The 15,943-nt window shown below is 42.2% G+C and overlaps 3 protein-coding genes across 4 annotated transcripts; 2 read left to right on the top strand and 1 right to left on the bottom strand.

Moving 5' to 3' along the window:
• Positions 1-2,650: 2,650 nt before the first annotated feature.
• Positions 2,651-5,348, top strand: sprb (sepiapterin reductase b). The gene is made up of 4 exons (XM_035640760.2): positions 2,651-2,821; positions 2,899-3,127; positions 3,240-3,527; positions 3,937-5,348. Exons 1-4 carry the CDS (start codon positions 2,747-2,749, stop codon positions 4,089-4,091), a joined length of 747 nt encoding a protein of 248 aa, XP_035496653.2. The 5' UTR covers positions 2,651-2,746; the 3' UTR covers positions 4,092-5,348.
• A 774-nt stretch (positions 5,349-6,122) lies between these two features.
• On the top strand, positions 6,123-12,778 carry smyd1b (SET and MYND domain containing 1b). Of its 2 annotated transcripts, XM_035640758.2 has the most exons (10): positions 6,123-6,416; positions 7,072-7,248; positions 7,718-7,931; positions 8,097-8,227; positions 8,399-8,437; positions 10,228-10,423; positions 11,159-11,251; positions 11,368-11,531; positions 11,649-11,817; positions 12,485-12,778. In XM_035640758.2, exons 1-10 carry the CDS (start codon positions 6,295-6,297, stop codon positions 12,647-12,649), a joined length of 1,470 nt encoding a protein of 489 aa, XP_035496651.1. In that variant the 5' UTR covers positions 6,123-6,294; the 3' UTR covers positions 12,650-12,778. The 2 variants fall into 2 exon arrangements, with proteins under 2 accessions (XP_035496651.1, XP_035496652.1); XM_035640759.2 differs by lacking the exon at positions 8,399-8,437.
• Positions 12,779-14,621: 1,843 nt separating this feature from the next.
• On the bottom strand, positions 14,622-15,687 carry LOC118314363 (fatty acid-binding protein, liver-type). Its single transcript, XM_035640764.2, has 4 exons — positions 15,454-15,687; positions 15,055-15,227; positions 14,801-14,893; positions 14,622-14,711 (listed from the first exon to the last, which is right to left on the bottom strand). Exons 1-4 carry the CDS (start codon positions 15,518-15,520, stop codon positions 14,661-14,663), a joined length of 384 nt encoding a protein of 127 aa, XP_035496657.1. The 5' UTR covers positions 15,521-15,687; the 3' UTR covers positions 14,622-14,660.
• Between the last annotated feature and the right edge of the window lie 256 nt (positions 15,688-15,943).

Raw genomic sequence — 15,943 nt, 5'->3', positions numbered from 1 at the left:
ACACACACACACACACACACACACACACACACACACATACACAGACAGACATTTACTCAAGATCAAACATACGATGCAGGGCTTAAAAGAAAAAAACAATTATTAAAAACATGAACGAGGAATCCCAGGAAAATGCTGTCTCGCCTATTTGCAATGAGGAAAACCCGAGGCAGAGTTCAAAGAAAGACTAAAACTCAGTAAAACAAACAATGAGTAGAATAAAATGATATTGTTGTACTGTATTATCCTGCAAAAATACAGAATAATGTCATTTGCCGGCAAATGCAATCTTTATAAAGCTAAATTTGCAAATCCCAAAAGAAAAAGGCCCTTTTCGGTACGATGTGCTTGTTTGTCCATGAGAGGGCAGCGGTGTCTTTTTGCTGGGACCCAGCAGTGGGGAAAGACTCAAAGACTTGACATCAGTTGGTAAGTGATTGAAGTAAGTGGTCAAATGGTACGAACAGGAACTGGACAGTATGTTGCGTCACCCTGACGTTGGCAAATTGGCAAGTTTGAAATGTTTGAATTTACGTTGTTTACTTTCCTCACAGCCCAGGTGCCTGATATCACCGTGTTCCAGGCTCGTGCCTTTCAGAGAGGACGAGAGGTAATTGTTGAATAATCAATTTGCTTTTATTTATCTTTTGGCAAAATGGGATCCTTGGGCAAAGATTATAAGAAATGGTTGATTAATAAACAAAATGTGTTGTAGGATATTCTTGAATTCATGGAGATTTCATGTGTTTATATACAACATTTTATATAACATCTTCAATCCTTGTTAGTATAGTGTCTCAGTAAATTTAGGAAAAAAACAGCACAGGGTGTTTATACTGACATCAACGTCAAGGCTGGTTTCTCCTTCCATGGTTGTTTGTTTAATGTTACACTGCTGTTGCGTTTGCATAACCATGTCACAACGCTTTAAAATGTAGGCAAAGTTAGTAGAATAGCTGAATAATGGAAACTATTCATGAAGGGGTCAGAAATTTCTGCAAGAGAGCCCTCAAGCCCATGGTGATTTCACAGTGGGACAGCCCTGAACCCCCTCACAAGTCTGCCAGTCCTTGCGGGTGGACATGGGGTCTGGCCCACATCGCTCTCTGGGATTCTCTGACTCCCTTTGGCCACTGTGGGGTGCAATGATGTCTTCCTCAGCACTTTCAGTTCTCCCTTCTATTTGAATTAACACAAGAGAAGACACACACAGCATACAGGCATTCAAAAAAACCCCAACCATTGCAATATACCCACAAGGACGTTGAATCAAGGGCAACTGGACTGAAGAAGTGTTCATGTTTTTGAAGGCTTGAAACAATTGTGACTTGTCCGTGAGCACATTGACAGTTATTGCTCCATGTGATTGTTGTATATTTAAAAGTTTAGCTGAGGTTTCAATGTTCTGACCTGAAATAACATGAACCTAACCTTGAACATAATAGCATAAAATGGTGAGATATTAAAAGGTCAATAAAATGTCTCCAACAAGACCCAGATGTGCACATGGAAGCCGATAAATCCATGACGCACTCTTGGGTAATCTGAGTTTTGGTGCCTTAGGACTGTGGAGAATAGAATAGACTCACATGATATATTTGTCATCTTTATCTATTCTATCTTCATGCATTTTGTTCATGCATTATCTTGAAATAATATTCAAGGAATGTTTGCTAATGCCTTTTTAAAGTTTATCGTTTTAGTCCACGAGTCATTGAAAATGTCACATTTTTTGGAAGATTCCTTTTTTATCTACAAACTCCACATTGTGTGCAGTTCATGGATCATTTTCTCCCCCACAAGCTGTTTGAGTTGAATATTGTCAGCATCAAATTACTGTTCATAAAAACTATTCCACTATTCACCCAGATGTATGAATACGCCGTCTCAGTACACGAGTACTAACATAAATGTTTTGTGGGACTGAGATCACATGAATGTGGAGGAAAAGAACGTGACGGTCACGGTCTTCTTGTAGTTCTTGCGAAGCTTTGAGATGTGTTCGGGGGTATTATCAAGCTTTAATGCAAATCATTCTCCACAAAGGTGCAAACCAGTGGTGATAGTGTGTCTCTCAGGAATGGAGCGGTACCTCTACTTGGTCACGGTACTTGTCGGACTTGAGTCAGCAAAACACCGCCTGACTTGAATCTTTCCACCACCATGTTGGTTTGAAACAATGTGGTATTGTTCTCTCTCCCTTACAGAACACCCTTCTGATAAAAAAAAAATCCTTTTTCCAGTCATCCACTATGAAATGTTAAATTTTCTTAATAGACCCCAGGCGTTAACAATACTTCAGCTTCAGGAACTGATCTACTGATGGTGTGGTCGCTTTTGCTTCTACCCGATTTTGATTTTCATACAAAAAACCCCCCCTACTTTCTGCAGAGTGCTTTAGAGTTTCATGCACCGTCCCCTTAGAAACCTTTAGCCTATTTTCTTATAATAACAATTGGATTCACTCAGATCTGATCACACACACGCGCGCGCACATGCACACTCTCTCTCAGTTGTATCAGTTAAAATAGTTTCTTGAAGCCTCTTAAATCTCCAGTTTTTCCCCTTCTGCTCTCCGTGGTCGTGATTCGTATTAACTGTGAAATACAACACATGCAACACATTAGTTCTGCCTGCACATCTTGGGTTATAAAAGCAGTTCAGTGCTTTCGTCCTTGTCACAAGCTGTCAAGCGCTCACGTCACTTAAGCTGTAATCCTTCTTTAAACCACAAATATTGGACAAAATGTCGACTTTGGGCAAGGGGATCTGTATCATCACGGGAGCCTCCAAAGGGTTCGGACGGGCGCTGGCTCATGAGGTAAGTGATCCACTTGGTGGAAAGAAAGACCGAGAGAAAGACAGACAGAAAGAAAGAACTGTCTTGTGTCCTTCCAGGTGTCTCCCTTGCTGGAGCCGGGCTCGGTCCTGCTGCTGGTGGCTCGCTCCGGGGCTTTGCTGCAGGAGCTGAAGGAAGAGCTGCACAGCTTCACTGACAAACAGCAGCTGGCGGTTCACTGCGTCGCGGTCGACCTGGCCACGAGAACAGGGGTGAATGAGACGGTGAGGATAGTGAGGCAGGAGGCTGAAAACAAAATTGACCATGTGCTTCTCATCAACAATGCGGGTAAGTCTTGAATGGAAGACTCTGTGTCACAAAATAATCTGGTTCGAGCACGAATTTGTACGTTGATGGAGTGAAGTCAAATTTGACCCACCCCCTCTCCCTCTGCTCCCAGGCTCCCTGGGTGACATTTCTGAGTTCAGGAGTTTCACTGACATCGAAACGGTGAACTCCTATCTGTCCTTCAACGTGAGCTCAGCTCTGGCGCTGACAGCCGGCGTCCTGCAGGTCTTTCCGTGCCGAGTTGGCCTGCGATGGAGCGTGGTGAACGTCTCTTCGATACTAGCACTGAACGCCTTACCGTCCTGGGTGTTGTACTGCACCGCCAAAGCAGCCAGGCACGCGGTTTTCAGCGTGTTGTCAAAGGAGGAGCCCAATGTCAAAGTCCTCAGCTATTCACCAGGTAGGACAGACCGACTACCGCTGCTTTAGAAAAGAAAAATTTGAAATTAGAAAAAAAATCCACCTTGTTAGTTAAGCAGTTGTCAAAACCAGTTTCCCATCAAGAGCCACTTGCTTGCCTGTTGTGAAGTTTTTGACTGTATCACACAGTATTCTTCAACGGACAAAGTTTGCTGAGTTGTCAAGGAATTGTAGATGTTCAAACGTTTACATTCTTCTGAGCACTTTTACTGCTCATCCGGGAGGCCTGTGCTAAAACGCTATTTAATTTGACCAGGGAATGAATCTCTGTATTTAACCTTGGGACATAAATGTTTCCACACAAAATGTTGTTGAAAATACATATGAAGACCATCTCAAGGCAATGTGTAGTCATTTCCTAACCCTTCCTTCTTTCTGGTTTCCTTCAGGGCCCATGGACACAGCGATGCAGGTGGATATTCTGAGGTTAACAGGCATCCGTCACTGTCTGTATCCCTGCCAGGAGTCTGCAGCCAAACTGATTAAGTTGCTTCTTGACAATGACTTTACCTCGGGGAAACACCTTGACTTCGTCGATGTGTGACGTCAACATAATTGTGAATGACGAACCGCTATCAATTGTTGTATCTCACTCCCTCACTGAAGTTAGATTTTAGATGTGTGTGTGTGTTTCAGTGGAGAAGCGTGAGCGTTTGCCACGGATGACCCGTTTAAAACTTGTGCCAAGCAGCAATCAAAAAGATATAAATGCTCAAAATGTTGATCTCGAGCTTCGTTAGATCCTCGACAATTCAACTGTTTAGTTAATTCAACTGAACCATGACTTTTCATTCTGAGAATTCATTCAGATTTCATAAACCAGCAAGATAGCCTGGGACCTAGATGAATTCTGGGAGCTCATTTCATTTGCTCCGCCGGACTCGGATGGATCCCCTCCATTGGGAAGTGATTTCCCTCTGGCAGAAACCTTGCCGGTCCAATCACAACCGATTATCTTGATAATGGCCGGGATTTATACCATGACCCAGAGGCTTTTATACCAACAACCAAGGCTGGTACTAACATTTGACTAAAAGGACCCAATATTTTCGAATTTCTTCCACAAAAAGAGACATTGTGAAATCATCACCACAGGCGTCTCCTCTCTGCTCGAGTCTGTTGACATTTTCTGTGTCGCTCAACAGTCGTCACATGATTCGTTGCTCTCACCGGTTGTAGATCACAATTGCTTCCGGAGACATTCTGGTCTGGGTCCCTTGGAAATCGAAAATGAACTATGAATGAAATCTGTCCTGTAATTGGAGAGTTATACTGTCAGGATTAAGCAGGAAGCAGGACCCAAATGCAGAGGTGATAAAAAAAGGATATTTAATAATAAAACAAAAAAAGAGTCAAACCAAGGGTGTCCACGAGATGTAGCAAAAAACGATAATCCAAATACTGGAGCCAGGGGGGAAAGCATAGACACAGACCGGGGGAGGATGACAGGAACAGACGTCTCAGGACAGACTGGGGAAAACACAACAGGCAGGAACCGGCAGGAACAGACCGGGCCACACAACAAGAAAAACAGACGATCCAACACTGACAAAGGGAAGCACAGAGACTTAATACGCACGAGGAGGTCGGGGCAATTAGAACACAGGTGAGACACATTAGGAACAGGTGCAGACAATCACAGGGGCAGGAGACACTGGCAAAGTAAAGAAAACAGGAAGTGAAACAACACAAGGAACTAATTCAAAATAAAACAGGAAATGAAAACACAAGATCATGACATCTACTCTGCTAGTACAATAAAACGTCACTTGAATATGTTCCTTTTGTACATTTCAGACATAGAAAAAATGATGATCAAAAATAAAAAAAAACAGATGCAATGCGTTGCAGAGAAAAAAAACCTTGACACTATTGTATAAAAACAAAGTGGTATGCAAGAGTGTTTCAAGGGATTTGCGGGGCCTGAGGCAAAAGGGACCTAGTGTTTTTAGACATAGTAGTAGTAAGCAGAGTATTTCTGTCAGTGACCAGTCATGGACAATCCAAGCAGAAAAGGTGTGGATGAAAAAATGAGGATGTGTTTTTGCACATACTGTATATAGATGACGGAGTTTTGGTGTGTATGTGGTGTCTGGCCCATACTGGTCCCCCGACTATGTCTAGTGAGAGAAACTGTGATGCGGCTTTGTTGTATCATAGTTATATCGTAGTAAGTTGGAGAAAGCACTAGAACACCGTGGAGGCAGAGAGATAGATCAGCTCCGTTTCGCAGCTGTCCAACGTCACCACACACTGCTGACAGACAGCAACAACTGAGGGACAGAAATAACCATCGGGGGACCGGGCACCTACCAAATTCACAGCAGGGGTTAGTTCACAGGATGAAAAGCAGACAGAGTGACCACAAATTTCGGACAAAAGAAACTATACGAGAGAATGACAAGGAGTTCAGAGGTGTTCCATTCAAGCACAGTTGTTCATCTGATTGACAGATCTGTCCACTGAAGACCTTCTCATTTCATTTTGAACTTACGGGACAAATTGCCACCAACCCGTTTTCCTGTCTCTCTTGGTACAGTTCGAGAGGTGGACGGCTATTTTAGTACCTTGGCTGGGGAATGCGCAGTTGTCATTGAAGAACACAGAGGGCACAGATTGCTCCACGAGTTCCTCAGCTACTCTACTGCTGTATTTAGCCTCTTTCTACCACCGGAGCACTCTCTCTCTCTCTTATCCGCTCAGCTCACCATCCATTCACCAGCGTCTCAGGACTCAGTGCAGCTACCATGGAGAACGTGGCGATATTTGACTCACCTGGCAAGGGGAGAGGCCTGAAGACGACCAAGGAGCTCTGGGCTGGAGATGTCATTTTTTCTGAGGCCAGTCTTGCGGCCGTTGTGTTCGACAGGTACTGTGGTGATGTGAAGTGTGGACGTGGTCGTGATAAGGATACATGTGCAGTTGAACATTATCTCGTCAATCATTTTTTCCTCGAGAGTTACGTTTTACCCACAATATCTTACGTCGTCCTGTTGTGAAAGACAATGTGGAGTCTGATTTTACTGATACACGAGTGACGAATTCCTCCCGTGTGTTACTTCGTCGAGTGCATGTAGTTTAACTGTTCCCCCCATTGGAGACGGCTCATCCCCAGGGGGATATCTCTAAGTAACTGTAACTAAAACCACTGCGAGTGGTAACATGGGCTGTTTGAAAACTTCCACATAAAAATGTGGGAGACTAATATAGCAACAACTGTTAACACCGACTTGTGTAATAATAACATTATCTCAACTCGAGTATCACTCACTAGCTCATTTGAACCTATTTTGCTGATGAATGGGAACATCAAATTGAGATTATTTTGTGATGGTCACCTGAAATATTATCAATAAACTGCTAAGCATGAATAAAAAAAAGGATATAATGTACTATAACAGGGCATTTGGCTCAAAATAGGGTAAAACCAACATATTCAATTCTTCCTTTGACAACTGTCGATTACACTACTGTATCCACTCTATTGTATGTGCCCTTTTCATGTTGCCTCTCTCTTTTCGCAGTCTGGCGGAGCGTATTTGCCACAGTTGTTTCCGCAGACAAGACAAGCTCCAGAGGTGTGGCCAGTGCAAATTTGCTCATTATTGCGACCGGACTTGCCAGCGAGCCGGCTGGGCCGAACACAAGCAAGAATGTGGAGCCATCAAGGCTTACGGCAAAATACCAAATGAGAACATCCGGTGAGTGAAAGGAAAGGGAAATAGGGAGTGAACAAAAAGTATTCCACTATGGTACTTGAATTTAGATATATTTTGTTTTTGCCAACAAAACACAGGTAAAGAACCTCATTACTAAGAAAAATGACTTCTGCTAGTTTCCGTCTCAGTGTTTGGGGGTTTCTCCATTTGATCCACCCTGACCAGGAAAGAAGTGGGTTGTTTGGTACAAAATATCAATTTTGATTTGATCAAGAAAACAGGAAGGAATGCAGAGTCACATTTAATTACGCGAACAATAAAACTTTTAATCCTCCCAGTGGTTAGTGTTTATATCTAACTTGCCCTGGTTTTGTCTTTGTGTCACGGTTATGTACATGCTTATAACATAGCATAACTTTACATAACCCTGTTAACATTAAGTTTCAGTAGTCTTTTAAATTATTCTCAAGTGTGTGTGATTTCCCTGCTTCATTATTGCTTTTGTGTCTAGTTTGGTGGCTCGCATCATGTGGCGACTTGACAAGGAAGGGAGTATAGTGTCTGACATGCAGCTGACAACACTGGAGGAACTGGAGGATCACATTGCCGACATGCAAGACGAGGAAATGCAGGAGTTCAAAGTAGACATCCACAACTTCCTGGACTACTGGCCCCGAAACAGCAAACAGCACACAATCGACGACATCTCACATGCTTTTGGAGTGGTGCGTCTAAACATCTATACCCATCTATACGTATTTATTGTTTCTTCATTGTGTAGCGACTGTACTGTATGTGTGAAACTTTTAAGTTGTGTCCCAAATCAGGGGCTGCTTTCAATTTCTCCACAATTGTATGCATATGCACAATTGTGCCACTCTTTCACGCAGATCATGTGCAACGGCTTTACTGTGAGTGACCAAAGGGGCCTTCAGGCAGTGGGAGTCGGTCTTTTCCCAAATTTGTGTCTCGTGAATCACGACTGCTGGCCAAACTGCACCGTAATCCTCAATCACGGCAAGTAAGTACATCAAAGAAAAACAAATATATAACTAGAATTGACTATCAAGTTGGTTGAAAATTTCAAATGCAATATGATTGCGTTCATGTGCTGTTGAGTTTTGTGTGTAGTGTGTGAATGTTTGTTTGTCTGTTACCTTTGGTGTAAAACTGCTTCCTGTTTGTCTTTCAGTCAATCAGCTGTGAATACTATGTTTCACTCTCAACGGAGGTGCGTTGCCTCAACCCATGGCCTTTTCACGTGTTATTCATGAGAGCACTATTGAGAGTGTGGCATTTAATGCTTAATCAATATATAATGACATATAACTCCAACTCCGTCTAGAGCCTTTGTCAGTAGTGCCCTAGTATGTACTGTAGGTTCCATGTTTTCACATCGGTGGCCCTGTTCATACCTGGGATTAACATGTGCCTAGGTATGTCACTTCACACCTGTTCATTGTTCATCATTGTTTTGATCAACAGCTTTTTGCAAAGACCAAATGTTCTGTTTGGTTCAACCAGTCCGACAGACAAATCCATTGTTAGAGTGTGTGTGTGTGTGTGTGTGTGTGTGTGTGTGTGTGTGTACTCCCTAGATTTTCTTTTAATGTGGCCAAGGGACTCATTGTCATTCACAGAGCTAAAACAATGTGGCCATGTGTGGCCCAGACCAGAATGTGGTCTGAGGGTGATCAGATCTCAAATGCATCCTGAATGCATCTTAAGTTCGTCCACACCAGTAGTTAAGAGCTGTTCACTGATCCCGATCACCAGAGTTGAATGTTAATGCCAGGTATGAACCAGGGGCGATGAACATGTCAACATGCTACTTGAATGCTCTAACCTGCATTTCACTTAATTACCATAACAAAAGGCTGGTGTGAAATCCCCCCCCCCCCCCCCCCACATTTTTCCTTCACCTGCTGAGAGCTCATTTGTCAAATCCGACATATTCATCTGTACTCACATGCTACTGGTTTGTCACTGTGTGTGACCACGTGTGACTGCACTGTGTCTCTCCATAATGCCAACACAGATTGCACAGAGTTTATTAATAGATTCTTTCATTTATCACAGCTTTTATTTCTATTCAATTCAATTCAATTCAATTCAATTTTATTTGTATATCGCCATATCACAACATACATTGTCTCAAGGCACTTAACATAGTGAGGTCAATATTACAATATTACAGGGAAAACCAAACAAATCCCAAAATGAGCAAAGAACTTGGCAACGGTGGAGAGAAAAAACTCCCTTTTAACAGGAAGAAATATCTGACAGAACCAGACTCAGTTGTGGGCGGTCATCTGTCTTGACCGGTTGGGGTGAGGAGAGAGAGGAGGAAGAGAGGAGAGGTGGGCAGAAAGAGGGTGGGAGGAGAGACAGTAGGAGAGAAGAGAGAGAGAGGACAGTTGTACAACCAGACGGATACTTATAATTAAAAAAAAATACAATGATGTTGTTGTTATTATTAGTGATGATACTATTATTATTAATAATAATAATAATAATAACAATAATAATGACGTGCACATCTATTAGTTCACCTCTAACGTCATGCAACACTATGACAAGACAATATTTCCATTCGATTCTTTATCTAAAATGTTGGTTCAGCATATTTGCAAAATATATGATCTACTGAAAAGAGTTTACAGAGCTTCAACATATTCTGTAACTTCATAGTTAACATGTGAATTACATCTAACTTTCGAAAAAAATGGACATTTACAGAATTGATGAGCTAAATTTTGGCTTAAGTTTGAAATAATGTCTGATATTCAGTAACATCCACCCCTTCAATCCTACAACTGGGTTGACGGAACTGAAAGGCACACTATGGAACAGGGTCTCATCATCAATCAAAAACTGTAAATGAAAGAGTGAATGAATTAACCCTTTATAAATCCACATTAATACCATTTATTCCGAGGCCAAAGTGGCCCCCTGGTGGAACAGTCTATTTGAAGTGTTTCCGTGTGTATTTCTGCATATAACTGCATTCTCCTCCCTCAGGATTGAGCTGCGCTCTTTGGGCAAGATCGAAGAGGGACAGGAGCTGACAATCGCATACGTGGACTACTTGAATAAGTCAGAGGAGAGACAAAGACTGCTCAAAACACAATATTTCTTTGACTGCACGTGTGAGCACTGCAAGAACCACACCAAAGATGACCTGAAGTTGGGGGGAAAGGAGGTGGACGGAGTCAAGGTCTGAGTCTTTCTGTTTGACGGTGTTCATCTCAATGTCCAACTGAGAGAATGATTTTCATGCTGATTTTCACAAGGCAAAAAAAAAGGGGCCAAACCTTCTCAGCACGATTAGTTCTGACATGGCTGATAAGCACCGACAGGAAACATGAGAAGCAGAGCCAGGGTGACTATTTAAAGCAAAGATAACAGCCAGTGGCTTGAGCTTCTAGACTGTGTGTATGAGCAGGCATTCGCACACGCATTTGAGAAAATGGTAGAAAAAGATGACTGGCATTAACTTCCTTTGCTTCCTTTACTTCAAGGCTGTAACTGGACTAAAAATGTTTTACCTTATACCATGTATTTTATCTATTTTACGTTACATTATAATTACATTTAAAATACCAAGCTGCTTAAATGTTTATCATCTAATAAGTTGAGTATAAGTCAATGGATGACCCATTATCAGAAGGGCAGTAATTCCGTGACATTAAATGATACGGCTTAACATCATGCTGACCTGTGAAACGCTACACCTCAGTGCAACAAGTCCACTCTTTGTGTCTATGTGTTGGCAAGTGCTTGTGTGTGTCACAAGTTATTAAGAGCGTGTGCCAGGATATATCAGTGGAAATAAAAAAAGTTAGAGTTAACAACTGTTTTATGCTGGATTGTTTGTTATCAGCAAAGGTCTCAAAAGTCCTAAGATTAAAAAAAATCATTTGACCAATCTCTTCTCTCTCTGACCTTTTAGCCTTCAGAGGAGCAGGTCAAAGAGGCGACAGACTATTGCTTTGAAATGCTGGAGAAGATGGACAAGTCTCGATTAAATGGTGACTACCACGAGGTATTGCATCAAATCGACGACAGAATTCAAAATGTTCTTTTGGCATTTTAATCTTATTAATGCTCCAACCTACTTCCAGGCTTTGAAAAGATTGTCCTCCTTGTTTTTTGCTTCAGGTGGTAAAAATCTGCGAGGGATGCATAGAGAAGACAGAGCCAGTGTTGGCTGACACTCACATCTATTTGTTGAGGATGTGGAGCACGTTGAGCGAGGTGAAAGCTTACCTGCAGTTCTTTGAAGATGCTTCAGACTACGCCCGTAAAATGGTGGAAGGATACACGTGAGTACAAAGATGCCGAGCGGTCTCCTGTGAGCATCTTGCATATCATATTCTATCCTGTCATAATGATAAAAACTGGATGGATGGACAAATGATCAAGTTTCTTTCCCCTGACAGGAAGTTATACCACCCGAACAATGCTGCTCTCGGTATGGCCGCCATGCGAGCAGGAGTGAACCACTGGCAAGCCGGGCAGATAGAGATTGGACATGGGATGGTCTGCAAGGCCTATGCCATTCTCATGGTCACCCACGGCCCAACACATCCCATCACCAAGGACCTGGAGGTAAACACACTTAACATCTCAAAATCTGCATACAAAACTGCAGGCAAAACAAAACTTAGGAAAAAGAGGACACGGTTCAGTGACTGTGAAATTACTGATTTTTCAAACGCAATGTGATCAATATTTTTGTATAATGCATCAAAGGACAATGTGTAAAGGTTTGCACATGGTGATGAACCTCCTGAAAATGATCTCCTGCAATCTGCAGCTTTCTAGCCACGTTCATTCTCACCACCCAGTTTCCTTTTTTCCGACGTGGCTCTAAAAACCCACTGAACACGGCCAGTGACTGGCTGCGGAACATTTAGCATCTAAAAAAACCCCAGACATTTTCCCCCAGGAGTTGGTAGAGGCCCTAAACGGAAATAGCAGAAAAGTGAATATTGGATAGGGCCCAGTATTTAATGTTGGATGTGTAAATCGTTAACTGTTTACTATCAACTTGACTTCATCAATTGTTGTGTTCACGGGTTTATTTCCACAGTGATCAGCATTTCAACCAACCTACATTTTTTATAGTGAAATTTGAGCAATGTTGAGAAATTGGTGTGAGACATCTGTTAACATTTCTGGTGCTATCTGACCATTCACAAGCTTGCAATTGCTTCTGCTTATTGCACCAACTGTACTTGTAAATACTGATGTTTCCTTCCTGACACCTTCGCAGGCAATGCGGATGCAGACGGAGATGGAGCTGAGGATGTTCAAGCAGAACGAGTACGTTTACCACAGTATGAGGGAGGCAGCACTGAAGAACAAACCAATGTCCATGATGCATGAACCCAGTTCCATGGAGGAGGGAATCAAGAATCTCTTCCACCGGAGAAAGTAACCACTGGATCTGACTCGAGAAATTCTATCGTTTACTGTAAACTGCTTTGAATGTTGGTGTGAGAGTCTAAAATAATAGTCACATGGTTATTTTTGTAGTTACACTTTACATTAAAAAGATGCCACATAACACTTGAGTGTTGTAGAAACTCCAAACCCAGTGGAACCACAGAAATGCAGCAAGCATTAAGTATTTTTAAACCAGCTTTCTTTATGGTTCTTATATTTTCTCCTAGAAAAAACATTATATGCATTTTTCTTTTATATTGAGATAGTATGCATGTTGATAATGTGAGCAGGATGAAGAGAAGTAACGCCCAGAACCTACATTAAAAAGTTAAAATTTGAAAAGAAATTGTCAATACATTTATACTGTAATGTTAGGGATATTCAGAATGTAATCAAATGTTACAGAAAGGGTGATTTTGTATTTAAATTACAAATAGTGCCGTAGAGAGGGCATTGTGAGTAGGATGTCAATTTGAAACCCCTAAAAAGGAAAATGGAAACTAATGAAAAAAGGTCAAACTAACCATAACAATTGAAAATCGAACAATAAAAACATGAAAGAATTCTAAAATTAAAATGACCCTTTTTCTTTATGGGCTCGTCAAGTAATGCGGCACTGGCCAGGTGGGACACATGGTGGTGCTATTGAGAGGCTTTGGAAGGCTCAACTTCCTCAAAATGACCATGGAAATAAGATGATGCTTTTTGTGCATAGTATGGTTATTGTCATTAGAATAAAAAAGACGTCAGGTTGCAGTAATTTCATGGATTTCCGTTTACTCTTGGCAGGAACACACAAAACTTCCTTCAGATCATTTAACCCCTGCAGCAGATGAAGGTAGGACATAATGTTGACCTGCAGACTCTACCTCAGCTCATTAATACTATGCATCACAAAGCTTCTGACTTTGATGCAAATATTGCCAGTACATACAGTACAAGACCAAAAGACAGCCTCAAATCCATTGGAGCAAACAGTTTCGTAAGCCTGTACCCAATTACTACGTTGTGATTTCCCTTTGATATTGATAGCAAGTGTCAAACAAGGTGCTGACTGCAGAGCAGTGAGTTCACTTTTGTACTCTAATGCAACTACATTTGGTCTTTGAAACGTGTTGTTCGTTCTACAATCAGTTAGCGGAGCTCTTGCAGCCAGAAAGTGACCTTTAGCCAAATGCTTACTTTTAAACGAGAGAAATCCATAGTTTAATCTGAACCTTTAGAGTCCAGATTATTTGGTCACAGTGCATTTGTACTCAATTGTAATCAGATCTGAGCTGCTGATATTGGCAGGAAACACAGATTCAAATCAATTGACCTTCAGTCCCTGAAGTCTTGACTTCTGACCATGCCAAGTTGGAACAAAAGTACAGAGTCCACAGAACTTCTGGCTGTGATAAAGAACGAGTGCGCGGAAGCTTTCGAATTTGCCTGGGCCAAATACCAACATGCTAAATTTGATGAGCATTCTTACGCCCCCAAAAATTACAAATGCCAAAGGCAAACACTGAGACCCATTTCCAATAAACTTTGATTCGGGGAAAAAAAAATATGAAAATGAATTCTAGCTGACACACAAATGTCTGAAGCAGAAGGAGTTAGATGCACCAATGAGTGACAAGCAATACAATCAACACTAATGTCACCATTTCTTAAATGCCCCCCAAAGTCCTCGCGTCACAAACTTCTGGTGTGAAGATCCGTCGTCTGGGTCCCTAGACTACGATCTGTGTCTAAATGGCCATAACACCTGCAGTTATGGCCTTGTACCTTATCAGGAAGGGCATGTTATCTTAGAAACAGAATTATCGTATATAGCAAGACATTTGAGTTTGACCTGTGTACAGAAGCGTGGCCCAACACTGAGAAGAGACATTGCTACAGAACTAATTCTGACGAACTTATCTGGCTGCATGCCATTAAAATATTCAAGCCATTTATTAAAAGAAAACCATTGAACAGTGTTGCCTTTTGAAGTTTTTTTATTATCCCATTGCAGACCTTCACATGCGTTTGCTCGTCCTCTTGTATACAATGCCACCAAGAGTCATTGTCTGGGGAGGGGGGATAAGAAAAAAAATGTTATACATACTGGTCGAGACGCAACACAGATTTGCTCAATTTCTGCCTTTAGTCTACTCACGTTGACAATTGTGTTTCCATCCACCAGTTCTGTGACAGACACGATTCCCTTCAGGCAGACCTTCAGCTTGTTGCCTTCACGCTCAACCACCGCCTTGAAGAAGTGCGAAAAAATGACATTTCAAAATCAGGGTTGTCATCTCAGGAAATTCTGCTTCAGTGCAAGATGCCAGTTTTATCACTTCCAAGATTCCAGTACGCCATGTGCTTCATTTATTTTTTAATGCAAATTCTAAAGTCAGCGCCCAGCCTCACCTTGACCTTCTCTCCGGTGACGGTCTCCAGCTCAGCCTCCTGTCCGATGGTGAAGATGTTGACAAGGACCTTTGTCCCAGTTGTGACCGTCACTTTGAAGTTATCGCCAGTCTCCTCGATCTCGGAGATGCTCTTGATATCTTTGCCCTTCTGGATGAGGTCATCAGGGAGACCTAAGACAGAGAGCAACTGCTTAAGAAAACACACCATAAAGTTGTTGCAGTGAGAAAATACGTTTAAGCTACAAATAGAGTCAGGACCATTTTTGGTTCAGTAAAAAATTAAAGGTTTAAAATCCCCAGAGGTCGATGTTACTTTCACCATACAGCCAAAATGAATAACAACACAAGCATCTAAGTTTACAGTCGTGAAACTCCACTCAAGAAATGTGAATCTTACCGATGGCCTTCATGAAAGGCTCAAAGTTCTCCTGAGTCTCCAGCTGGTACTTTCCAGAGAACGACATAGCGACGGTCGGCTGAGGTGAAGCGCCGAGTGGTCTCCGCCTGCTTTATACTGTCAAAGTCCAGCGCTGCAATCATTAACCACAGGTGTCCACAATTAAGGCAGCTCCGGCCCCCACCTCGCCCAGCAGAGCTCACAGAAGACCCCCCACCAGAGATAAGGACAGAGACGGAGAGGCGAAACAACAAGGGAGAGCTACAGAGTTCCCAGCCAAAAGTGAGGTGACCTTTGATACAGGGGGACGTGTGTGGGACAGTAGGTTATTTTTAGGGTCTGGCTCATATGATCTTGAAAATCTCACATGATGTGATGACATTGCACGAGTCGTGGCCCAGCAAAGTGCTGACGGGGCATGAAGATTCAGTTCTGTCTCATCCTTCATCCCCCCTTCCTTCCCCTCAACCCCTTTAGATTTGGGGCCTTT

This window comes from Scophthalmus maximus, chromosome 19, assembly GCF_022379125.1.
Source record: "Scophthalmus maximus strain ysfricsl-2021 chromosome 19, ASM2237912v1, whole genome shotgun sequence".
NCBI classification, from domain to species: domain Eukaryota; kingdom Metazoa; phylum Chordata; class Actinopteri; order Pleuronectiformes; family Scophthalmidae; genus Scophthalmus; species Scophthalmus maximus.
This window is presented reverse-complemented; position numbering and strand designations above follow the sequence as displayed.

What these genes read in the sequence shown, in the direction of transcription:
- LOC118314363 (XM_035640764.2), bottom strand. Translation starts at nt 15,520, where the DNA reads ATGTCGTTCTCTGGAAAGTACCAGCTGGAGACTCAGGAGAACTTTGAG. An exon ending in TCACCGGAGAGAAGGTCAAG is followed by an intron (nt 14,894 to 15,054) that starts GTGAGGCTGGGC and finishes CACTTCTTCAAG; the next exon opens with GCGGTGGTTGAGCGTGAAGG. An exon ending in ATGGAAACACAATTGTCAAC is followed by an intron (nt 14,712 to 14,800) that starts GTGAGTAGACTA and finishes CCCCCTCCCCAG; the next exon opens with ACAATGACTCTTGGTGGCAT.
- smyd1b (XM_035640758.2), top strand. Translation starts at nt 6,295, where the DNA reads ATGGAGAACGTGGCGATATTTGACTCACCTGGCAAGGGGAGAGGCCTG. An exon ending in GCGGCCGTTGTGTTCGACAG is followed by an intron (nt 6,417 to 7,071) that starts GTACTGTGGTGA and finishes CTCTTTTCGCAG; the next exon opens with TCTGGCGGAGCGTATTTGCC. An exon ending in TCTCACATGCTTTTGGAGTG is followed by an intron (nt 7,932 to 8,096) that starts GTGCGTCTAAAC and finishes TCTTTCACGCAG; the next exon opens with ATCATGTGCAACGGCTTTAC.
- sprb (XM_035640760.2), top strand. Translation starts at nt 2,747, where the DNA reads ATGTCGACTTTGGGCAAGGGGATCTGTATCATCACGGGAGCCTCCAAA. An exon ending in GACGGGCGCTGGCTCATGAG is followed by an intron (nt 2,822 to 2,898) that starts GTAAGTGATCCA and finishes GTGTCCTTCCAG; the next exon opens with GTGTCTCCCTTGCTGGAGCC. An exon ending in AGTCCTCAGCTATTCACCAG is followed by an intron (nt 3,528 to 3,936) that starts GTAGGACAGACC and finishes GGTTTCCTTCAG; the next exon opens with GGCCCATGGACACAGCGATG.